Source organism: Anneissia japonica, unplaced genomic scaffold (genome assembly GCF_011630105.1).
Source record: "Anneissia japonica isolate Jap-2015-1 unplaced genomic scaffold, ASM1163010v1 scaffold585_len4108843_cov191, whole genome shotgun sequence".
NCBI lineage: Eukaryota > Metazoa > Echinodermata > Crinoidea > Comatulida > Comatulidae > Anneissia > Anneissia japonica.
In genome coordinates, this window is record NW_022716829.1 from 3,665,374 (window position 1) to 3,692,153 (window position 26,780).

At 33.6% G+C, this 26,780-nt stretch overlaps 1 protein-coding gene across 3 annotated transcripts; it reads left to right on the forward strand.

The window, feature by feature from the left end:
- On the forward strand, window positions 1–26,754 carry LOC117109932 (methionine aminopeptidase 1-like). 3 transcript variants are annotated; one of them, XM_033252419.1, is made up of 11 exons: window positions 1–141; window positions 4,198–4,425; window positions 12,974–13,111; window positions 13,696–13,756; window positions 18,930–19,021; window positions 19,538–19,689; window positions 20,220–20,290; window positions 21,586–21,717; window positions 24,066–24,209; window positions 25,237–25,302; window positions 26,523–26,754. In XM_033252419.1, exons 2-11 carry the CDS (start codon window positions 4,315–4,317, stop codon window positions 26,708–26,710), a joined length of 1,155 nt encoding a protein of 384 aa, XP_033108310.1. In that variant the 5' UTR covers window positions 1–141; window positions 4,198–4,314; the 3' UTR covers window positions 26,711–26,754. The 3 variants fall into 3 exon arrangements, with proteins under 3 accessions (XP_033108310.1, XP_033108312.1, XP_033108311.1); XM_033252420.1 differs by lacking the exon at window positions 1–141 and adding an exon at window positions 3,213–3,233; XM_033252421.1 differs by lacking the exon at window positions 4,198–4,425 and having other exon boundaries at window positions 13–141.
- The last annotated feature ends 26 nt before the right edge of the window (window positions 26,755–26,780 follow it).

Genomic DNA, 26,780 nt, shown 5'->3' on the forward strand with positions numbered 1-26,780 from the left:
ACTAAAATGTAAAGTGCGCCCCAGTTGCTTAAAGTTCCCTATGATGAGATATTGAATCCGAACCAGCAAACAAATGTAATGGCGTGTTGGTTGGTTAATGGTGGATCGTGGGGACATCGTGCGGCGTAGGAAGACCGAGAGGTAAGTCTAAAGTCGTGGGCCTAGGCCTGGCTGTATTTTATTATAAAAAAATGATTGTCTGAAACATACAGCTAGGCCAGGCCTACCATTATCATATTCATATGCATATTCTTGGTTGTTTGTCTATAGGCCTAGCTTAGATATTGTTGTTCAACATATTGAACACATGAAAATGAGGCCCTTCCTAGTGTAGCCTACTTGGCCTTGGCCATAGCCTTAGGTCTAGGTTAGGTAGGCCTATCTAGCCAGCTAAGGCCTAGACCCTAGGCTAGGCCTACTAGCCTAGGCTAGCTAGTATAACGCCGCCTCTAGGCCAAGGAGGGCCTAGTACAGGCAGGAGCCTATGGTAGGCTAGGAATAGGCCTTTTTCACGAATCGGTAGACATCATGAAGTGATGACAAACATTGGCATTGCGAATCAGCGGTGCGTAACCAACAGAAACAAGATAAGCTTTTTGGCTGATTTTCTGACAATATGTTATTTAAAAAATCATACTCCATAAAAACGGGGCGTCGTATCCAAAAAGTGTTTCCAGGAAAATGTTCTTAAAAGTTGTAAAACCAACTCCTGTTAAAACTGACGGCTGCGTTAGCTAGGGTAGTATAGGCCTTTTTCACGAATCGGTGCATTGTCTAATGTACGCCGTACATACAGTATGCATGCCATGATGCACCCCTTTGTCAAAAATGTGACAGACCATTGTGTGAAATTGATGGAAAAAGAAATTATTTTGTGACGGACCATCTCGTGAATGTTACTGACCTTGACTGTACATTATTACATATCCTAATCATGTTGTCTTGAAGAGTATCAGGGAACATTTTCGCCAGAGTATCGCATCGCAAAGAGCTACACAATAATTAACAATTGCTACGCATTTACAAAACCGTGTCGCACAACATTGCGAACCAAGAAAAGCCTCATCCCTGCATGTTGTTTTTCACATTAGGCCCTAGGCCTAGCCAGACGTAGGCCTCCGAATGTTTTATAACTTACATGTTTTAGTTGTCATTCGTTTTCAATAAAATATTTCTCATTGTGTTTGTATTGTTTTTCAATCACTTCAACCATGCTTTGTTGCTAGGTTACAACTTGCTGTGAAAATTATCAGTTATTTTTCCACGCGCGTCAGTGCTGTCGGAAGAAAATCAAAGAACACTCAGACAGGCTCTTCTCTTTGAACGGCCTTCCGCCCGCCGCCGCATTCGATTCACGCTCAAACCCAACCTCGTGGTATATGGCGTGTCGATGTTTAGAAATGGTGCACAATGAAGCTTATCAACTGGGAACCTGTCAGCATTATAAACAAGATGACGATTAGATAGGGTAGTGCTAGGCCTGACTCTCGTTTATAAATACTGTACTTAATTTATTAAATAGGACCAGCATGCAAGATTCTTTTTTTCCACGCGTGTCAATGCAGTCGGAAGAAAATCAAAGAACACTCAGACAGGCTCTTCTCTTTGAACGGCCTTCCACCCGCCGCCGCATTCGATTCACGCTCAAACCCAACCTCGTGGTATATGGCGTGTCGATGTTTAGAAATGGTGCGCAATGAAGCTTATCAACTGGGAACCTGTCAGCATTATAAACAAGATGACGATTAGATAGGGTAGTGCTAGGCCTGAATCTCGTTTAAAAATACTGTACTTAATTTATTAAATAGGACCAGCAAGCAAGATTCTTTTTAGCATTAATGGTTTTCAATCAGGTAAGTACATACTGCTGGTTTCAAGAGAGCTGTAATCTGCTGTAATGTTGTGCCGATTAATGTCAAGCAAGTCTGCCACACAAAAAATAGGCCTAGTGAATCAAGTTACATTCCTCGGTGTCGGTTGACCACGGCCAAGTACAGTAGGCCTTATGAACTTTTGACTTGATCAACTCAACCTTAATTTTTTTAACAATATAATCAGGACATTTTTATTCTGTTGATAACATTATTGTCCTATCATTGTTATCAATGTTAACTTATCCCCAGACGTCATGGCCCAGTCAACTCATCCCCATTATTTGTGGTGGTAAAAAATAACGCTTGTATTTTTGTGACATCATTATATACTTTATTAATTTTATTGTTCACATCATAGAGAAAGTTCTTTCTCTATGTTCACATAGATTATTCCAAATTAACAGCATTCATTGATACTTCAATAATTAATACTGTATACATACAAAAAGAATATTGAATTTAAAATGTAAATTTACTCTATCGTCCAAAATAATCTTAACTAATATCAATTGCAATGTTGTGTTCATCTTCATCATCTGAAGTGGTGGGACTTCTTCATCATGGGCTTTTATTGAATGAATTTCTTTTTGGAAGCCTGCATGGACCTTGAATGTTGTAAAATCATAATAGTTCGATGATAATTTTTTGGGGGAAAAAATGCTATACAAAAATGTGATATTGCTACTCAGTTTTCAATTTGATTAGCAAACATTGCTAATCAAAATTTTGAAATGAAAATGTTTCCTGAGTATTGCACCTTTTAAGCATATTTTAAGTCAGACTTGTGTGTTCTACGATTGCCTCTCTCTGTGGGCCTGTATGTACGTAACCTGCATCAAAATATCATGGTAAATGAACCAACCATGAAGCGCCTTTCCCGGGGGTCGTATAGAGAGCAGCTTACAGTAGCTTAGTCAGCTAATCCGGTGGTAGCCACTGTGTGTGCGCTGAACCGTGGAGATATGTAGGTCCCCAGTTCAATTCCCATCACTGCCTCTCCTTGTGTTTCAGGTGAAGGGCTGCAATACAAGTTAAAATAGTGCACCGTCTTTCGGATGAGATGTTTAAGCCGTTGGTCCCTTGTGCATTTATGGCCCATGTGCACGTTAAAGAACGCAGTACATTCTTCGGAAAAGAGTAGGATTGTCTCCCGGTGTACTGGCCAATCATCACCAGAAGGACCCCACCGGAAATAACTTTTGTGGGCTATCCTTGGTGTTTATACCAAATAAATCCAATCCAATCCAATGGTGTGTCATAAAACTGACAGCTGCATAAAGTAAGAAGCCTAGCCGAGAGGCTGAGGACGATGACAGTCATCAGGGGTTCATGATGTTGACAAATAAGATACTTTATTAGGTCAGATTTTTTTTATATACCTTGCTTAGCTAACCCGCCACCCGCCAATAATGGTGATTTTGAATAAAAAATAAAATTTTATTTTTTGGTCAATTAAAGCACCCGCCGCCATGAAAAATGGAAATTTAAAAAAAAAATAAAAGTTTTTCTTTTTTTATTACACTTCCCGCTGCCTTGAAATTTCCAAAAAATAAGATATGTATATGTCTTCCTAATTTATGTAAATTTAAAGCATTTAACCATCCCATTACTACCATGTTTAAATTGTTGAAAACTTTCCAAATTTTAGTCACTGTTGTCCTTTTGGTGTGTTTGAATGTTTTTACAATGTTTTTTTGATGTTTCATGTTCTTTGCCAGTGGAAAAAGAATTTCCATTTTACCTGTGTTTTAATGGACAAATAAAGTTTGATTTGATTTGATTTGATTTACATTCACCAATAAAATTTTATTTTTATTTTCACCTCCATCTGGATGTTTTTGGCAAAACTATGTGGGTTTTTTTTCTGCCCTCTGACAATCTTTAAAAAAATTAAGTTTGGAAAACAAGGTATAGAAAAAGTGTTGCCTTATATGTAGTAATAGTAATACAGAAGAAGTTTGTTATACATTGATACAATACATAAATATAAATTTAATAGGTAGGTCAAATGGTTAAAAATTAATACAAATAGGCCTATACATAAATGGCACATCAAAACACTTCTAGGTGTAGGAAGGCCTACTGTACTATTAGGCTAGACCCCATGATAGAAAGAACGAATTGGGTAGCTCCAACATGCCGTGTAAGTATACAGGGTAGTAGTGCATTAAGAATAGAGATAATGAAGTTTAAAAGGTTGGCTGGGTCAAGCAAGTTTAGCCAACTTGTGTAAAATCGTTGGAGCATTATGTGTGTAATTGTTACCTTTGTATTCAGTATGTGATACAGTAACTTAAATAAGACCAAAATATTATTGTTATAGGAAGAACAACCAAGTGACAATCCGACGAACCTAGTTGGCCTAGAAACTCCACCACCACCACCACCACAAAGGCATTGAAGTTAATGTGGAGTCATCAACTGTTATTGAGAAGGAAACATGTCGACTGGTGCTCGGATATGTGAAACAGATGGTTGTGGTAAAGAATCTCGATTACAATGTCCAACGTGCATTAAACTAGGTATCGAAGGCTCATATTTTTGCTCACAGGTAATTATGGTGTCATTTGTAAATGCTTCTTTTACTTCAGTGGTAGATTCAAGGGAAGGGGTGACAGCCAGCTCACCCCCTTCCCCCCAATGGAGAGAAAGAAGTTGTATTCAAATTTATGTCTGAGAATGCCATTAACAATACAAAATAAACTTTATAAATTGCAATTTTCAATATTAAGATATTATGGCACCATTTAGAGGTGCCGTAATCGTAAAAATTTCTGACCTCAGCCCCAGTCAGGCTGAGGTGGGTAAATCCTCTCAATGAAGGTCCCCCACTGGGCCTCCCTTGGATCAGCATATGTTTTCACTCATGATTTTTCTCTCAGCTGAGAGCCTCTCACTCAGACAGATGATTCGACTTTCACAATAGTAGTGGTGCAAGCAGGGTCAACGGGAATTCGGAAACGCTGTATCGCTTGAAGTTTTACTCTATAAAGTGAATGTGTCACAATTGACTTATAATAATTTATATTCCTAAATATTTATAATTGTACACTTACTATGTCTGTAAAATTCAACATATGGTTTTCCTCATTGAAAAAACATAGTGCAAAAATAATCAATAAAAGATGTATGAAAAAGAAAATTACATAAAAAAAAAACCACAATGATACAGAAACTCAAACTAGGGCTGCAATGCTGCTGGTGAGATTAAGGTGGAAGTTCTTTCTATCTATTTCACTAAGACCCTGACCCTGTGAAGATCAGTTGATTTAAAGTCTATCAAAAATTGTTTCTGCATTCAACAATTATATTGCATTGAACCTACTGTAGCCGTAACTAGTTTGAAACGTTTTAGAAAATACAAATTTGTTAATATAAAATTACCAGTTTATTAAAACAGTATTAAAAATATGATTTTATGCAATAACAAAGCTTGCTAGAGAAAAAATTCTTTCACATTTTCAGATTACCAAAAATTAATTTGAAACATTAAAATAGATTGCTGTTTTTAGTGGTGATACAGTATATCATAGATTGTTAACTACAGTACATATACAGATAGAAAGAAAGAATATGAAAAAAATGTAGCAAGCAAAACAACCATAAAGGTTTCAAGATTTATGGTGAAGATTAAACAATACAGAGTGCCTGGGATAAAAACAAGTTGCAAGCTTTAACGGAGAGAAAACAGTTCTATCCTTGCGTCAATTAATAGAATACCCAACTCCTTCAGTCGCCCATCGACTTGCATGTATGTTGGGGAATTAAAATCCACTCCCTACTTAAGATTAAGACGTTGTGCAGTTGTATTCCTATGGATCATTTTGAACCTATGTTCATCTCACCAAGTGGAATTATAGCATCATATATGTATGTCACATCTCAAACCAGTTGAAACTGATTGTATTTGCCATAGCCCATAACTCTGAAATGAAACTAGTAATACTAAATCCTTTGTAATGTAAGTAGCAGTATTCTGTATAAAATACAATCCGTATTTATTGAGGCAGTACTTTCATAGGTGTGTAAATTTGTAAAATAAGATTTCAAGCACATATTCGCATATAGTATGTGCATAGAGCTTGTGTTTCAATAAATTGAAATGCTAAAGTGCTGCAATCCAATGTGGATTCATCTCAGGTGAAACACTAGATGCCCTGCAGAGCCGCTGGGAGCACAGCTGCCTGGGGCCCAGTAACAGAGTTTAGGGTTGCCTGGGGCCCAGTAACAGAGTTTAGGGTTGCCTGGGGCCTTAGCCATGTCCAGTGGAACTTGTGGAAAGGTCCATTAAGAGGTGGTTTAAGGTATTCTATATTAGATGTGTAATTACACTTATACTGTAGTTTGAATTTATGTCAGATAGAAATTTCTGATTCTTTAAGACATACTTAATCAATATTCTACGCCTCCCCCTCCCCCTCCCTCTATCATCAGAATATCATGATGAAACAAAGTAATTCATAGTTCATGTTTCACTTTATTGCTGTCGTATTTTCAGATTGGATAATACAAAATATGCAAAGAGAATTGGAATAAAAAAACATACAAATAGACACAATTTAAAAATCAGTCACAAAATTAATTGATTAAAATTTAAATTGTGTTTAATATTTGTGTCAAAAGTTTGCTTTAATAAGTGATAAGGCAGAGGTGTTGCTAACTACAGTGACATCGGCACTGTTCTGATACGCTTCTTACCCTAAGTTGTGTTGGTAGAAGTCTCTCAGATGGACTTAAAATGCACCCATTCCATCATTCTGTGGTTTAATATTTAGCCTGATAATGTAAACTTGAATCTACTAAGTACATCTCTATCTCTATCTATCTGTCTATAATCATTTATACCGCGCTATTTCTAACGGGTTCAATAGCGGGACACCGTGCCGAGTGTCAAATTCAATGTATTAAAAAAAAAGTGAAGGTGATTCTCTATCGATTTAAATTTCTTTTAATTTCATATATTGCTAAAAGTTTATATAAAAAAAATTGATGTTGACATGTCAAAGCTCTTAATTCACATTCATGTAATGATAATGTTAGATTTCTACACTCTTTTGGTAGAACTAATGCACTTCGGTTTACACAGCTGTCAATTAATTTCCCTGTCTTTTTGACAAATTACCACGTTGTCACACTATATTTCCACCAAATCTAGTCCTAGTTTTAAAAATTTTAATGATTTATTGTCCCTTGCTAATGTCAAAAAATCATAAAAAAATAATTTTGAAATTAACTTGCTCATATTGCAGTAGCATACAAATTATTATCTTGTGCATAAAAATCATTGAACTTAAAAAATGTGTACCCTGATTTTTAAACCAAAAAATTATAATAAAAATAATAAAACACTTTACTGTAAGTGACTGGAAGTGTTTCTATCATTTTCCGCTGTAAACTGATGGGTAGACATTTTTTAAATACACTCATTTCTATGTTCAAGTTGATAACTTTTATGTTACTTCAAAATGGCAAGTTAATTTCAAAAAATATTTTTATGGTATTTAGCATGGGACAATACATCTTTAATTGTAATAAAACCATTTTTTTTTTATATATTGTTTTTTAGTGCTTTAAAAATGATAATTTTGATATTCCTGTTATGAAATAATCTGGCAAAATTTTTATTGAAAGGTTCAACAAGTTTTATTCTAGTCTTAATTGAAATTATGATACTGTACTTATTATGATAATTTTAATTGAAAATGATAATTATTATGATAATGATTTTAATTGTAAATGATTTTAATTGTAATAATAATATTATATATAAGAAGTGCTCTTCAAATAATAATATAAATATTTCCGTTGCATCTGTTTCTCAGTTGGTAATGGAGAGCTCTCTGACAGATTGGCACTGCCCTCTTTAGAGCAATCCTACGAGGTACTGCTGAGTATTTTTGTATTTTTGTGTTCATTATTTGTAAATTGAAATTTGGTGAAATAAACGATATATATTATATCCTGTTCTGATTCACTGTATGTAGTTGACAACAGAATTGAACAAAAAAACCGCAAGTTTATTTCTTTAAAAGCCTATTCCTAAACGTGGTTGACTGTTGAATCTATGTCTGCCAGATCAGAGACCACACCACATTTCAGCGCAATGACACTTTGAGAAATTGGGTTATTCTCCTACCTTTACCTTTATCTCAATATCTTTGTTGTTTTCCGAAAATAAAAAGCAATCAGTAATTTACAGTTTGGGCAAATATTCATCTGCTGCCATGGACTTACACTTGTACAACTTGTTTATGCAAATCTCCTGTATTGTAAAGGATACCGTCAAGATTAATTTACAGTGTGCTTGTTTTAATACATTTTCAATACAATAAAACCTGTCGCATTAGAACCTGTATTCTCTTAAGTTACCAACACCCAACCCAATGCATGCATGATAAATGCACAAAAACCATAATATTCTATTTAAAAAAAAGAAATTGTCCTTTCTTACTACACTGCACCATTGTATACATAAGGACGTATTTTAATTAGTAAATAACAAATGAAATAGATTTAGAAAAACCATAATACTGTATTCTATAAAAAAAAAAAAAAGATTTGTCCTTTCTTACTACACTGTACCATGGTATACATAAGGACGTATTTTAATTAGTAAATAACAAATGAAATAGATTTAGATAGTTTACATTAAATATTTTGAATAGTAAATTGTTTTTGTAATGCAATTAATAAGTTGATTAGAAGTCAATAAAAAGGAAGAAATTACACATTTCAGGAATATGTATAATATTTGTAAAAAAATTATCGTAGATACATTGTCTATCATAACATCATTTTATAATCCCTGTCCAGACTGTCACAAGTGACATGCCTAAATATGGTCATGATGACATCACATCATGACCATATATAGGCACATCATGACTATATATGGGCATACAACAGTATTTTGTCAAAGAAAATTTGATCTGGACAAAGCCTAATGATCCATTCATTTTTGTTTGCAATCCTTAATGTGTAGCTTCTGATTGCACAACGATGGTAGGACGTAGAACGTAATGACATCACTAAAAATCATTTGTGCATGCGAAACCGTTAAGTTCTCGTCGTGTGGATTCTAGGATGTAATTTGGCCAAATAATCTACGTAGGGAAAAAATGTAGGACATTCGGTAGGACTGTCACACATGAGCGATTCCATTTTAGCATCGCGTTGTCGCATGAATCAAACGTCCCTATTAATGTGATTTTGGAAGTTTTTTAATCCTTATTTATGTGATTATTAAAATTTCTATTACCTGTCATGTTTTTGTTTAGATATAAAACACAGTTAATATTCCATAACGTCAGAAAAAATCCCATCAGTTACAAGTTCACAAGACAAATGGGCATGTGCTTGTTCACAGCTGTAAAAATATCCACAATTAGGCCCATCATTTGGGTAAAATGCGAGAAAAATAAAATATCATGGACTGAATTTGGTCAGGTTTGATTAATTCATCAGGAAATTTGATAATTTTCATAACAATTTAATAAATAAATTTTTTTTTTTTAAATCTTATATTGGGCAGTCTAAATTTTTAAAGTCGTAGTCTGATATATTGGAATGCATGGTTAGGGGATGCTGGCCAGTAGATACTTTAATGTAATTTCATTATGCAGGTCCTTCTGCTGTGATTGTATGCAACACTTACACCAGTGATTGAAAAATGCTCTTGAACCACCACACAAATCTTAGCCACTAAAGACCAGAAAAAAGTTGATAAATGTCATTCAAAAGTCTAACAATAATTTTTTTTATTATTTAAAAAAATAAGAGGGGGAATTTTTTTTTACAGTTGAACTTGCCTAAGTCGAATCCAAAATACCATTTGGATATTGTTCGACTTAGATAACATTCGATTTACAGATTGTTACTTAATGGAAAACACAACAATATGGCATGTAAAATTAGATCAACTAGAAATTATTCAACTTAGGCAAAGTCCACTTAACCTAGGCAAGTTTAACTGTATACCTTGTTTAGCCATGGAGGAATTAGTTACGAACATTCCACCCGCCAATAATGATGATTTTGAATTAAAAATAAACATTTTTTTTTTTACCAAATGCAAATTTCAGGGAAAAAAAAATTTTTTTTTAAAGTTTATTACACTCGCCATTGCATTGAAATGTCCAAAAATAAGATATCCTCCTGATTATATACACTGTTTACATTTACCAATAACATTTTCTTAATAACTATTTTCTTAATAAGAAAAATGTTATTTTTATTTTTTTTTCCGCACGCCTTTGACAATCTTTCTAACAATAAGTTTGTGAAACAAATTATAAAAGGGTTATTAAGGTGATTAACATAGTTTGAATAACAGGAACTAGAGTGTTCATAGTCACTTATAACTTAACAGTCGATAAAATAAACATTCAACTTAACTCAGCTTGAGAAAAACTAGGTTATTCATGTTGTATCATACATTTAATTTTAATTTTTCATGTTGTACGGAAAACTCTAGGCCCACTAAGTAGCTCAAACATTGAAATGAGCGAAGATGCATTTGACATCTTGTTGCTTTTAATGGCAAAATATACTTTTGAAAGAGAGGTTTACTAGCCTCAGGATTCGCTGACTCAGTTTTACAAGATCGTTATTCTAAGTAATATCTGTCATTCGAAAACTATCACTGATAAATGCTCGTTTTGAAATTAATGCACGTCTTCATGAGGCGCGCTCTTTATTAAAGATTGCGTGAGCAATGGCGTAGTTGCGGTTCAGTTTCGTAACTTTGAGTTCAGACGTTCAAACATCTTGGTGCGCATTTCGCCCATGTTTTTGGGCAAGCCACTTTGCGTATATTTGTCTCGATTCCTCCACCTAGGCTTAAATAAGTGTTAGGATGTGGACAGGTAAAACATTACACTTCGTGCCCATTATGAATCCAATGACCAGGGCACAAGCGTATCTAGGAGTCTTGAATTGGGGGCAGGAGGGGGACTGGAAGGTGAAGTCGAGTTCCTGATGATTAGGTGAGGGGATGCTAGGTTTTACCGAGTGGTGCTATTCGCATTGGATTTTTCTGCTAAAGAAAATCGACCTGGTTATTCTTCTACAGCAATGTCGCACAGCTATACTAGCCACACATCAATAGGTAATTTGACTGACAAGAATATTATGCAGGGTGTTGATTTGTAATTAATCCAATGCATTTGCAGCTTTAAATCATCAATGTAATTAAAATACAATAACATTTGCCTGATTCGAGATATAGAATTACGTTAGTCTCATTATCAGTGAAGATGAGTCAAAATGTAGTAGAACTTTCAAAGCAAGATTGTCACTGAAAACTATAATTAACATCTGTAATTTAAATTAATATCTGTATAAATAATTAAATTAGCATTTATAGTATACGGTAAGTTAATTATAGAGGTAATATATTTACCTCTTTGTCATCTAATTTGCATCCTATGTGATGATAAATGTTCTTCATGGAATTAAATTTAGTGTAATAATAGAAAGGGAATTACAAACTGCGAGTAAAAATGGCAATTGTTGGAGAAAGTGCAACACATTGTGTAGTTAATTATATTCAATGTGCTTACAGATGGTCTCAAATGTGTGGCTTTTACCTTTGAATGTGCATTTAGTATTTTCCACCCCCCTCCCCCCATTTATTCTTTTTGTCCAAATGTCATTTATATAATGATCTTAAAATATCAAGTTTAGTGCTTGAAATTCTCATTTTTTAAGAATCACAGAAGTGTTTGGGGAAAATAGTTGACACTAAAATTTCAAGCCATATCAAACAACTGGATGTGCTTTTAAACTCAAGTAACATTCCTATCATGCACCAAATGTTTCCTCATAAATTACAGTTAAGCAGTTACTATTAATGGTAAAGTACATTGTACTGTTCTTTGTTAACAAATGTTCATGAAACTAATTCCCATTTTAATTTCTAAGTTTGGAAATAGAACCAGTCTGTACTAAACAACACATGAAAAGGGACATAATGATCTAGAACACAGCCTTAAGAGAATTCACAGTTGTTTCTTTTAAATGCAATTTCAACAAATTGCAAGTACATTATTTACTTTAGTTCAACAGCGACTTACTCTGTCTCTATAAAATATGAGGCTTAGAAAGTGGATCTGTTTGAGAAAAATCCAGCTGTTGCAGGGTGTTGAACCCAGAACCATGAGATTGGAAAAACAAGTATTTTTAACACAAATGTAAACTTAATCACCGTATTTATTAGAATAAACACCTTGGGGCGCTTATTGTTAAGAAAGGTTTTTGAGGGAGGCATTTATTCGAGGGAGACTTTTTTTTTTTTTTGTAAAATGGATACATATATACTCAAATAAATTTGACTGTAAATGTGGAACTACACATAATTACCGCATGTTATTGGGTGATTATAAATTCTTATTGATCACAACCAAGAAATAAAAATGTAATTCTACTGGATTAGAACATTGACTGTGTTGAGAATGATGTTCCATTAGATTTGTCATTTAGGGAGGCATTTTTTTTAGGCTCTAGAGAGGTGTTTATTCAAGGTGTAGCGTTTATTTGAATAAATACGGTAATTACTTTACTAATGTTTATATGCCTAATCTTATTTTGAATATTGTTACCACATAAAGGAATTCTGGTATCAAAATTCATCGGTGTTGTGAATATTATTATAGAGAAATTTTGAACTTTCGTTCAAAGCACAATAATAATTCTCACTCATAAAATTTTAGTTGAAGCTTCAATCTTCTTAAGCATACTGGTCCAAGTCGTTACATTTTATGGAATATTGATGCCCGAACTCATCATCATCATCGGAGGTGTCCCAATAAACATTGAGTCATCTATGCACCGGGTTGATTTGGAGTAACGTATTAGTATTAGACACAGAACCTACTTTCTTTAAAAGGGGCATGGAGGTAGGCCATATACTTCTGGGTCAACCAGCCATCCCTAAACAAGTACAGAGAATGGTACAAATTATCTAGCTTTTATGATGCCACGTAAAACATAAGACATAAATCATTATTCTGGAAATTGTTGGAATATCAACTGAAAGTATTGTAAGTGGGTATTAATATTGTGTGGCGAATGCAAGTTCAATGATTTACTATTTCATACAGGAATGTTTTAAAGACAACTGGGCAACGCATAAAGCTGTACATAAAAAGCAAAGGATGAAGGATCACCTAGCAAAGTCTGAGTATAAAAACCTCTGGCCGGGGTATGTCTACACAGGAACACTGAGACCTCATTCTGTTGTAAGTACAGTATCAAGCTACAGTAAGCCAGCTGCTTTGATGGGTTTACTTCTTAACTAATGATAAGATAAGTTTAGTCCTATCCTATGAGCCATAAGTGTTGGTCCTATGAGCCATGAGTGTTTGTTTCTATGAGCCATGAGTATTTGGTAATATAAGCCATGAGTGTTTGGTCCTATCCTGTGAGCCATAGGTATTGGTTCTATGAGCCATGAGTGTTTTTCTATGAGCCAAGTGTTTGGTCCTATCCTATGAGCCATACATGTTGATCATATGAGCCATAATTGTTGGTCCTATGAGCCATGAGTATTTGTTTTATAAGCCATGAGTGTTTGTTTCTATGAGCCATGAGTGTTGGTCCTATCCTATGAGCCATTTGTTGTCCTATGAGCCATGAGTGTTTGTTTCTATAATCCATGAGTGTTTGGTCCTATTTTATGAGCCATAAGTGTTGGTCCTATGAGCCGTAAATGTTCTCTGAGGTGGGTACAGAGTGCTGTATGCTGGCAATAGATGCCTTTAAAAATTATTAATCTTCAATATGATAATATTGTAAATTTTAATGACTATTTTCTTTTCTGTAGTCTCCCAAAAGGATGGTGCTGCCCAATATAGAAAAACCTGATTACGCGGATCATGTAAATGGTAGGTAAAGTAGTTTTCTTGAACCCTGTCCTCACTACACTCAGGTTATAATTTTAGACGTCCAAACTTGTAAAACAAATACTGTCAAAAAGAAATTCCTGATGAACAAAATTTACATTAACAATAATATTACTTTTACGGAAAAAAGTCTATAAATTTTGTATTTAGGGCAATGGTTAATGTAAAAGCTGAAGATAATTATAATCCATAAAAGATGGTCTTATTGAACTGTAAAATAAAAAGATAAATCAAATCTATATTTTAGTAGATCTAATCAGGGAACAGTGAAATTCCCTGGTCTAATTAAACCAACACTGATTATATATACAGATTTATAGAGCATACAGTATCATGCCCAGCTAGGTTTTTTTATGTAATTTATTTTAGTAGATCTAATTAACTAACTCTGATTATATATATTATATGGCTTTATAGAGTGTATCATGCCCCCCAGGGCTTTTATGGGCTTCATGCTACTTACCTGGTTATTTGATCAAACACCATGGAACACATACTCAGCTCCTTTGGGAAGAATTCCATAATAATACTGAGTGATGTTGCATTTATATAATGCATAATTCCAAAACTTCTTTGCACAATGCAGTTAGTTATCAATGAATTCGAGCCGATTTATACTACTGGGTAAAAACAAACTACCATTAAGTAAGAGCCTTGCCCAAAGACATTAGCGAAATTCACAGCAAGGATTCGAACCACCACCCTCAATTTTTAGACTGAGCAATAGCAACTGCTGTACCAAGCACTCTTCCATGAAACCCTGATATAGACTACAAGGCAAGACTATTTTTATACCTTGTTTAGCGAACCCACCGCCTGCCAATATGGATGATTTTGATTAAAAAATTAAATTTTATTTTTGGCCAATTATTACACCCACTGCCACGAATAAATGGAAATTTCAGAAAAAAAATGTAATTAAAATCTCCAAAAATAAGATATGTATATTTCTTCCTAATTATATAAATTTAAAGAACTTATCCATCCCATTACTACACTGTTTATATTCACCAATAAAAGTGTTTTATTTTTTCCGATTTTTAAAAAAGTAAGTTTGCGAAACGAGGTATAAAAAAGTCTTGCCTAATGCAAATGGACCAATATTATCGTACTTTTTACCTTTAGTTGATTGCACTAATAATAATATAATGTATGCCATTGTAATGTAATGTATGCTATTGTCATAGTGTCACAGAACATTGCATATATTGGTGCTATACTGTATAAATCATTGTTGATTGATTGATATTGACAAGCAGTGGTTGGCAGGCACATCACTCATACTGTAGATGCTCAAGTGATAATTGTCTCTAAAGTCGTGTTCACATTGGATTAATTTTGGTTAAACATTAACCATATACCTGAGTCACTTTGACTAAAAAAAAACTCAGTGTGAACAACCTGTGCATCATCTTGGTTAAATAACCCAAGATGAACGGCAAATTTGACCAAGGAAACGTTGCCCAGAAAAAATAACCGGGCTGTTTCTCTTAAAACAGAAAATTTCAATGCAAACAGCTAGCCTCAACTTGGTAAATGTTTCTGAGCACATGCTAACGTGTATAGTGCATCCCTAACTTTCCACAGAGAGTATTAACAATTGTGGCAAAGGCAAGCCAAACCAGTCACTCCTTGCAAAAATTGATTTTTAGTTTTTAATAAAGGTTTAAACAGTAAAATGAAAGCTATAAAATGGTAAAAGAATCATTTAAATCCGACATTTTGTTATGAAGTTTAAACATACAGCTGTATAAACAACAATATTTGAAAAATCAGCCTTCAAAGTTTACGATTTTAGGCATTTCTCAGGCAGAAACTATCAATAAGTCATTAAAAATTGTTGTTTTAACATTAAAAATGGGAAAAATAACAACATAGCATGATGTATAGATATATAAAGGTTAGTTTAGTGCGATAAAATAGATTAAAAAAATGTTGACATTCCAGCATGTTTTGACCATTATCTCTGAAACACAATTTTCGACGAGTGACTGGTTTGGCTTGTCTTGCCACAATTGAACTTATCATGCATGTGCAAAACCTTACTATCTTAAAACCCATTGCTTATTTAAACCTAGTATGAACTGCTGTACGTTTATTTACCATTCATCTTGGTCAAAATTAATCCAATATGAACACAATTTTAGTCTTGTGTATCCTACCCTATCGTAGCAAAAATAAAAATCAAGAATTTACACAGCTAATGTACATATTTATAACAGGACATTGATCTATGGAAATTTGCACAGAGAAAAAATTATAAAATAAAACTAAACTAAAATTTAAATACTAAATGTTAAAAACATGGCTAATTTATGTATTTGTAAAAGGACATAGATCTATGAAAATCTGAAAAGATAAATGTGATATTTCATTTTAAGTTATCACTGTTTTTAAATTTAATTTTTAGAACCATTCAACATATTAAACAGAAAATTAATATTTAAAAAGTCAACTATATTTTGTGTTACTTTTAGTGCAAAAAAATAAATAACAAAGCACGCAGAAGCAATCCATGTGACATTTAAAAAAAAAACAACCCATGATTATGTTTAATGATCGCCGTTTAATGGCGATAATTCTAGAATTTCTAGTTTTCTTCCTACTAATTTGCTACTTTTTTTAATATAATGAATCATTCTCGTTTGATAAATTAATTGTCAGTAAAAGAACGTAACTGACAGCAGTATTTTTTATTTTATTTACGAAACAGCTGTAACAGCAAACAAAAAAGCTAGTACAATATTTATTCAGGAACTTGGTTACATATCAAAACATTCCGAGAAATAATATGAACAACTCGTACTGGCTGTGGTAAGCTAAAAAATCTTGGAACAGAAAAATCAATATTGGATTTCTGTACTCAGTAGCATTCATTTAATAAGTTTCCTGCCAATTATTAGATGCATGCATTATAATATATCTTATTTTCAACTGAAATCACATAAATTAAATATAGTAAATAATTGAAGTATTGAACTAAATTATTGTTAAGGTTGAATGAGACTATGGTAAAGGTTGTATAAATGTTCACTGTTTTTGCTAGAGGTTGGTTCTAGGGAAGTATTTTCCAACGGTAATGATACAAGATTAAATAATATTTTAAAATTAAGTTGTATACGTTGTAAAAAGTATTTAAAAAAAACCAAATTATCGAGCTGGCATTGACCAGTAGCTATGTTATCTGGAACGCCAGAAACCCCTCAGAGACTCCCCAGATTCTTAAAATTGGAAAAAAAAAATTGAATACCAAGACGCGTTTCGAACTCGCAACCTTACCCGAAAGTTGCGAGTTCGAATTGCGTCTCTGTGTTAATTTTCTTTTTTGCTGCTGTGGATGGACATTGTTTGGAGGATCTAGAGCTTCATTGACAATCACATTGTCTAGACACTGTATTGTTTTTAAGTTTCTTTGTGTACTGTATATTTCTTGCTCTGACATTCGCCATGACGAATGGTGCAAATGTCTAAATCCGGGCCTGCTGTATCAAGATGATTTCCAAGCAAGAATAAAGATGATTTTAGTGACACCTAGAAGGAAGATGAGTTTGCAAGTGGTGGGGAAAACTGCTCTGATTGGTTAAGAATAGAATGTGTGAAAGTGATTTTCGAATTTTCTACCATGGAAAATGTGGACCTTTTGTAATTCCCCTCCCCCCCCCCCCCCTCCCCATACGGGCCTGATTATTATCCAGTAAAAAATCAGGGTACACATTTTTTAAATTCAATAATTTCTGTGCTCAAGTTAATAATTTGTGTGTTACTGCAAAATGAGAAAGTTACATTAATTTCAGAATTATTTTTTATGATTTTTTTGTCATTTACACAGGGGACAATACATCTTCAAAATTTAAATCAATTAATTTTTTAGTTCAACATACTGTAAACAGAATATCATTAATGATACAATATGTTATGTATTTTTTTCCTTGCCAATTATATGATGCATGATTCTACCCTTTTTTTCTTTTTTCCAATTCCAAGCTGATATGTAAATATATTAAACAATTCATATATTGAAATAGATTAGTCTTGAAGTTCATTTGCTTAACACAAAAGATTATCATTAATACAGTAATTTGTGTTACTATTAACTCAAGTATTATTCGATGAAATCGGCCTTGGGCCACAAAGAATTAATGAAAAGCAAGTTAAAGTATTGATTCTGATGATACCGATATTGATAGAATACTGATGACATTTATTATTTCATTGACATGTTTTTTATAAAGAAAAGATTCAAGATTCAATGTACAATTTGCTCCAGGGACTCTCAATATGCGCTGTATTACAAAAATAATATTAACTCATAAATATTGCAAGTAACATGTGCACATACTATTAAGGGAGAGAAATTTAAAACCATTCAAAGAATTAGTCTAAAAAATAGCATACAAGAACATAATAATGAAATAGTTTTTGACAGTTATATGTTTAGTCTGAATATATAGTGATAAAGATACGGTAAATAGAGAGATTTTTAACTGAAAAATTTAAATTCCACCCAAGGTTTTTTATTCACTTCCACAAAGTTGTATTATGCTGGTGTTGTACAGTACAGCGCCAACGGATATATAATGGATACAAACATTGTTCTTTAACCCACCTCTCGTATGAAAGTTATTCAAGCTCAGTGATCAGACCAAAATGCAAATGTACAAAAATAATATGAACTCATAAATATTGCAAGTAACATGTGCACATACTATTAAGGGAGAGAAATTTAAAACCATTCAAAGAATTAGTCTAAAAAATAGAATACAAGAACATAATAATGAAATAGTTTTTGACAGTTATATGTTAGTCTGAATATATAGTGATAAAGGTACGATAAATAGAGGGATTTTTAACTGAAAAATTAAAATTCCACCCAAGGTTTTTATTCACTTCAGCGCCAACAGATATATAATGGATACAAACATTGTTCTTTAACCCACCTCTCGTATGAAAGTTATTCAAGCTCAGTGATCAGACCCAAAAGCAAGTCAAGTCTCGACGACGTCTCTAGCCTCCAGGCCTTGAACCAGGGGGTATACAAAGCCAGGGACATTACCACATAGCTAAACACTCAGCTAATGGCAAATGATGATGAATTAGAATTTAGTAACCCAAATGATACTTGTAATTATAGTTACAGTGTTAATGTGTTTTCTAGGCTACCCTGCAAGTGAGATGGCCGTGAGAGGCAGCACTCAGATTAAGGTGCTTAATTCAGATGACATAGCTACACTTCGGGAGGCCTGCAGGGTGAGTTAAAACCATGTGCTTGTTTAAGATTCATTTGGTATAATTGTTTTTTTGTTGTTTTTCCAGAGTAACAGAGTAATCAACCTTTTTTTTTTGTCTACTGCTTTAAGCCAAGGCTGAATGCACATTCAACGGTTGCAAATTGTTTAGGTTCTCTCATAAAATAGAATGTTGGATCGAAAATTGCCTTGAGAAAATTTATCCTTAACTAAAATAAACCTGTAAGAGTATACAACAAATTGTCCTCTTAGCTCAAGTAAATGTTTATATAACACAGTGCATATATCATAGTTAGAATTATATCTACTGTGATATATTAGGAATCAAGCTAAGTATTCAATTACATCTGAAATGCAAGAAATGGTAAAACTCCGCTATAGCTGCAATTATTTATTGTTCAAACGTTGATTTATTACATTGTAAGAGTACATAATTTCTTTTCTGAATGCTTTTGAAAACATGTAATTAACTTCATGTAAATTGTTATTATTTTAATGAATTTATTTTAATTCTCAGTTAGGACGAGAGGTTTTAGATATTGCGTATGGTGCAGTTAAAGTTGGTGTAACTACGGACGAAATAGATCAAGTCGTGCATGAAGCCTGCATGGAACGCAACTGCTACCCATCACCTCTGAACTACCACCAGTTTCCAAAATCATGTTGCACGTAAGGCTGTTACTGCTCTCGGATTCTGGGGAGGGTGGGGGGCTGCGACCCCGTTGGGGACAGCTCCCCCCCCCCCAATCAGAGAGATAAACACAATTTGTCAGGGAGAAGATAAAAATTTTAAAAATAAATGTATTTTTTACATGACTTGACATCAATTTAATAAGCCTTCAAAACCCCTAAATTGTCATAGTTTGGGTGGCTTGACGCCATTGTAACTTCCAAGAGCACGATGAGCTAACAGCTCATTCCCCTACGTTCAGCAATTAATATGGGCCTAACCCAGGGCCAAAGATATTTCTAACAGCAAAATTAATTTCTTTCCTATTAAGTGCATATCCTTAAACATGCACACAAAGTAAGTCATAAACAAAGTCTCTTGAAATTGTTTATGGTCGTGAGAAAAGAAATCGACAGGAAAATTTGCAAATAATGTTAAATTATACCTAGATATGAATGTGTGGTTTGGGATAGGAAAATAACATTAGGAGTTACAGATATGATGTCACGATTGTTTGTTTTTGTTACAGGTCGGTGAATGAAGTGATATGTCATGGTATACCGGACGGCAGGCCATTAGAAGATGGGGACATTTTAAACAGTAATTATCATGACATAACAATGTGTTGTATGTTTGTAATGTTTATTGCATGTGTGCTTCTGTGTACATGTTAATGTATAACAAACAAATATTAAAGAATAGTAAATGAATGAGTAAATTAAATAAAGAAATATGGAAGACTGGGGATCCTGGACTATCCTTGTTTCTGAAGGGGCCACCACAAAATATAAAAACTATATAAAATACAAGTGTAAAAATTAATTACTGCATAAGAATGAATACTTTCACAAAATGTAAATTTAAACAGATGAATATATTTTAAATATTAATAGACGGGTTCAACAATTAACACTTAATCTTATGCACAAAGTATACAATAACTTAACGCCATTATATCTTGATGTAAATTTCACTTTATTTAATCATAATTATAAAACATGAGGTGTAACAAAAAGTTGATAAGACATTTTACTATAATGGAATAAAAAAAATAGAATGAATTACAAAATAGTTTAAATAAAGGAAATTGAAAAACCATAATACATTTAAATATTTACTTAAAAAACATTTAATAAAAACATAACTTTTTTTTTTGTTTATATTTGCTTCTTTTTCTATAGGTCTATAATAATGATGGCAATAAATAATAAACAAACAAAAATATGATTATTATTACTGCATCAAACAAAAATCTCTTTCTATTTCACTCAAAAGTAATGGGCTTAGTAATACATTTTTTTCTTGAGAATATTTCCCGCACGATTAAAATCCTTCTTCCTTTATTCTTTCACAATTTTGCGTTTTTTTCATATTTTTCATAATTTTATACACTCGCATATAGTCATTTGTTTAGGCCTAGGCTAGTCTAGGCTAAACCTTGGCTATGCCTATTACTATATTATGTAAATAAACAATTTTAATAGAAAGATTAATTTAACATGGACATAGTAATTCATACTTGAACAAAACATTAAATTTTAATATTAATATAATAACGTCAATGAATAAATAACAATAACTAAAATGTGTACATAGTAGCACTACTACAATAATAAGATTAACATTTTCAATCTTATAATAAATTTTATACAGCCGGTGTTATGTATTGACCTAGGCAACTATGGCTAATGACAGGTACGCTTTCACCATTAAAGGCTTTTTCTATGAATGGAATGACCTGTACGAAACACGAACTCCTGTAGACCAAATCCAGTACCGTTACGATTTTAATCATACCAGTTATATTTCTAAACCAGGTCTTTATGAAAGTTTCTCCTACCACCAAAAAAGTAAATAAATACTTCATGAAATATACCATTTTTTTTCTTCAACAGTTGACATAACTGTCTATTACAAAGGTTTCCATGGTGATTTGAATGAAACATTTTTTGTTGGGAAGGTTGATGAGAAGAGTAAAAAACTAGTGAACGTGGCATATGAATGCCTAATGCAGGCTATAGATGCAGGTATGTTTCTTTTTCTGAGTGATTATGTACATTTATCTAGAGGGGCTGGGACAGGCAGGGCTAGTGCCCCAAGCGCTACATACAGGAGGGTGAAAAACGGTGATGAGACAAAATCTGTTAAAAGTTTAAAAGTTAAAGGTTATACATTTGCGCAAAATACTAGTGTCCCAATGTGCAAAAACAAATGATGTAATTGAAAAAAATCAGGAAAGAACTCCAAGCCAGCTTTTAAACCGCAGGTCCAATCCCTGTCTGTAATTAGGAGTAATCAGTGGCGTATCTAGATGTGCGCGGGGGGTGCATTCCCACCAAAAATTACTTGTGTCCCCCAAGATGCCCCACAAAAAATTACGGTCAAGTATTTAAAAATCACCTAAAATCACCTTATTTTGCAAATTAGCACCCCTCAATTGATCAAGGCCCCACTTGACCTTCGAGCTCCCACCCCCATCAGCACCCCCATTTCAAGACTTCTAGATATGCCACTGGGAGTAAGATATAGATGGCATGATGATGGTAAAGACATTGATGATAATGAAGCATAAGAATGATGAAGATTGATGATGATTTTTTTGATTTTTTTTTATTGGTTTAGGCTGAAAGGCCAAGGATATGCCTAGCAGCAAACTTAATCGCTATTCAAAGTGGCATATCCTTTCACAAGACAAACATAAACACGAGATGCTCTCCATATACTAAGTATTAAGCTTGCGAAATTTATTCATGCAAGTCGAAAGCGTCGGTTCATGCACATGAGCATTCACATTTCTATGGGAGTTTTCGATTCTGCAAAATTGGTAGTTCAAACTATTTTTACTTTTTTGAAGCAAAAAAAAGCTTAGGAAGCAAACCAACGCCTTTGATTCGCGCGAATATATTCCCCAAGTGGAAAAAAGGCTTAAGGGAGTGAAGTTGTTGTGGTCGTGAGCAAAATCTTGTTACCATGAGAGGAATTAAACCCAGGTCCCAGGGATTGGAAGGCAAGCATCTTAACCACCAAGCTACATATTCATCTCCACTCCATTACGATGATAGATTATTGATGCAATCACATATTCTTCTTTCTTTTGGAAATGCTGTTGGCGTTAAAATGGGTACAAATTGCGTGTGTGCCTAGGAGAATGTTACAACATAGAATTATTTGCGTGCAGTCAACATTGATTTTTGTTAATTATCTTCTAAGCCAATTCGCAGTTTGAACTGTGCATTCCCTTATCCAGGGGCTGAGGGAAAGTCAAAAAAAGGGAAGAAGAAAAAAAGAAAAAGTGATCGCCCAAAACGCATCAGAGGTTATTTTCGGGCGTATACAACACAAAAATTTGGCCGGGGAAAGCTGTTATCCAAGGAAAATCGAAATAAACCTATGTTGTGTGTATGTATAATATACTGTATATTGATTGACCTTAACATGTGCATGAGCAGTTGAAATTATGAATTGGGCAGGGTTTTAAATACTACAGTTAACTTGTGTAAAGTCGACTTTGCTCTTTCTAAGTTGTGTTGTGTTGATCTGTATGTCGAACAATATTTTATTGTCATTTTGGAATGGACTTCGGTTAGTTCAACTGTATACTCAAATATGTGGGGAATTTTTTTTTTTAACAATTTATTAATTTATGCATATAAACCAAATTGCTACTCCTCCTCATGATAATTCTGTTCCAACTTTTCCTATTATTCTATCAGTAACCCATTTATACACCAGAGTGGCGACAAAACATGAGATAAGTGCCTTGTGCCTAGTAGAGTGGTTATAACATTTAATTATTTGTTTGAATTCGACACTAGAATGCTGAACATTTTTGTTAATTTGCATTTAATAAATTACAGAGTTATAAACACTATACTCAAATAATTAGGGAAATTTTTTAAAATTTTTTCCAAATAGTCACTCCTGCTCTGAGGATTCTGTCATCCTAGAATATATTATATACCTCATACATAGATTAAGAAGCTGGCAATAGAAAGTCTCATAGAAAGTACTATTCCCCTATGGGATACAGTAGTACTTTTTTGCCCTGCCGTGCGATGTGCAATCTCCAGGCCACGTTGCTATGTAACTTATGACACGCAACCTCTACAACGCTGAGAGACTGGCCCTTTGATCACCTAGGCCTAGGAAGTAAGCCTATGTGGCATACTTAGTGTGTACTATTTTTATTACTTTTTTAGTTCTTATTTAAATAAATATTTACAGCGATAATAAACATGAAATAAATATGATTGCCTGTATTGTTGTTGAAACAATAAATTTGTATTGTTTGTTGTAATATTTTGTAGCCATTTTGATTTAGTATGTAACGAACTAAAACTTAACAACAATTGTACTTTTTTTACAAAACAAATAGTTCATCCCGGAGTTCGCTATCGTGAGCTTGGCAACATCATCATGAAGCATGCGCAGACCAACGGATGTTCGGTTGTACGTACGTATTGTGGGCATGGAATTCACCGCCTGTTTCATACAGCACCGAGTGTACCGCACTACTCCAGTAAGTAACCAGGAATGGAACTCAATAATTATGGTAAAAATGCATCCTTGATTAAAAAACAATCAAGAATTGCATAAGTTATCTTTAATTTCTGTCCAGATTATCAAATTTTCTTTCACATAAATAAAATTGCTATATGCCCATATATAGTCATGATGTGATGTTATCATGACCATAAAGTACTGTTGTATGCCCATATATAGTCATGATCATATTTAGGCATGCCAGATGCCATCACAATTTTATAATCTTTATTTTGTTTACCATTAAGTGACCATGACCTTTTCACCCAAAAATATATTCACCTCTTGGTTTGATTAATATGTCCTGCTCCAATAAACTTTATGATGATCCATTTGTTAGTTTTGCAAAATCCCGCTAACAGAAAAAAAAATGGCAATGAACACTTTGTTACAGAGGTAAAACGGAAGGAGACATTTTTCTGACGTCAGTAGCTATGAAGGATTTTTTGTTCACTTGCAGCTCAGCAAGCGTGGCTAGATAATTTGTATATTATACAAGGCATAGGCTAATCTGTTTTTTTTTTAACTTAACAAGTGGGTTGTGAAAACGGCATAGAGTATGGAAATGCAAAAAAGAAATACAATAGTTGAAGCCAGACTTCGGGGGAAAAAATGCTTTGATATGTTGTACAACATATTTGACAAAAATCTTGAGAGCGAATAATGAGATACAGATTTTTGAGTATTTAAAAAGTGTGGGGGGTGGGGAGAAGGCTGGTTACGCCCCTTTCCCCCCCCCCCAGTTTTTAAATATTCAAAAATCTGTATCTCATTGACCGCTCCCAATTTTTTTTATTAAATATGCTTTTTGTGTCTTAGAAAAATCAGTTTGTAAAACATTTAAAAAATAGTTTTTTCTCCGGAGCCTGGCATTAAAAATTAAAGCAGCAGCAAAAATTGAACTTATGTTCCTAGACCATGTAATAAATGTTTGTAGGGATGTTATTATATACTGTTATTATTTTATTCATGACATCAGTATCCTTCTGTCTATTATCTTTTAGAAAACAAGGCCATTGGCGTGATGAAACCAGGACACGCATTCACAATTGAACCCATGATTTCAGAAGGCAAGTTTTACATATATTTTGATACTGTAATGTTCTTTGCGAGTCATTAACATGAGAATGGTCGATACCAGCATAAATGAGATAATAATTGATTTGACTACACATCTGTCTCGGAATTTACATGAAATAGCATGCAATGACACACTTTAAAACATTGTTGCATGCAAAGGTAACTCACGATTGATCGATATATTTGAGTACAGTATTTGTATCATATCATAAAAAAAAAAAAAAAAAAAAATTTTTACAAACATAAAGGAACAACCGTGACTGCCTGGTTGGATTGCCCAAAAGCAAAAACAGATGTCTGTTGTCAAGGGGCTCTCCACACAGTACAGTTACATTAAAATACAATCTGAATTAATGTCAGGCTATGTACAATTTAGATTAAAATATAGGACTTGCAGTAAAATAATCAAATTTTTTTACAAAGTACAATGTTTAAAATTTAGGGCTTAAAATGAATAAATATTGCAAGAAAGTTCATCCCTAAGATCAACTGGAAGCCGATCCCATATAACTTAAAGGCATTTGTACGAGCAAATCTATGAATAAACTTAAGATGATCATAATGCCATGAATTAACTGAAATAAGATTACAAATATCAATTTTAAAAATACCATACAAACATTTTTGTATTTTTGTACTGAACATTACTTATTTGCATTTGAAGCAGCATGTGATTAGACCTGTCATCTAAAATTTTGCCAGCATTAATCCCCATTGTAAAATATAAACATCCTGAACTAGTGTACTATCGCTTAGTGGAGCAGTATTGTATTTTAAAGCTTATAACGTGGAGAATATAAAAATATTTAAAAATCGATTTGGCACACACGTGGCACACTCTGCGCCGGTGGAGAATATGAGGAAATAATTCACGCACAACTGATTATTTATTTAATGACAATGCACTCGGTCTGCCATTAGTTGCATTAGCTTTGGCGAGGCTAGCCTATTTTGCTGGATGGTACGAGATGCGAATCCAAAATTGTTGAATTATTTGGGTATTTTCTACTTTTTAGGTGTAAACGCATATTTGGTTGTATGTTTTCCTACCAACCTACCCATTTTTTTGGATTTTCCAAAAACATGGCCAACAGGAACATTCTCTTTTTTTTTTTGTCTTAACAATTTGCAGATGTGCTTGCAAAGAGTGAGATTTTATGATGCAGCATGTGCCCGGCTTTTAACACTTACTCATATGTTTTGTTTCCAGGAACGTGGAAAGACCAAACATGGCCAGATAACTGGACAGCAGTGACCGAGGACGGCAAACGATCAGCACAGTTTGAACACACTCTCCTAGTGACAGAGACAGGATGTGAAGTACTGACTATACGACCGGAATTAAACAGACGTGGACACTTCTTAGATCAACTAGATAAAGAAGAAACTTCACAATAGGTCTGCTTAGAACATCTTCAATTATTCAATTTTATTACCAGGATGGAAGTCATGTTATGTAATAAAATAA

Coding starts and splice junctions, on each gene's coding strand:
- LOC117109932 (XM_033252419.1), top strand. CDS start 4,315: ATGTCGACTGGTGCTCGGATATGTGAAACAGATGGTTGTGGTAAAGAA. Junction 19,690..20,219: donor TTTCCAAAATCATGTTGCAC/GTAAGGCTGTTA, acceptor TTTTTGTTACAG/GTCGGTGAATGAAGTGATAT. Junction 20,291..21,585: donor AGATGGGGACATTTTAAACA/GTAATTATCATG, acceptor TTTCTTCAACAG/TTGACATAACTGTCTATTAC.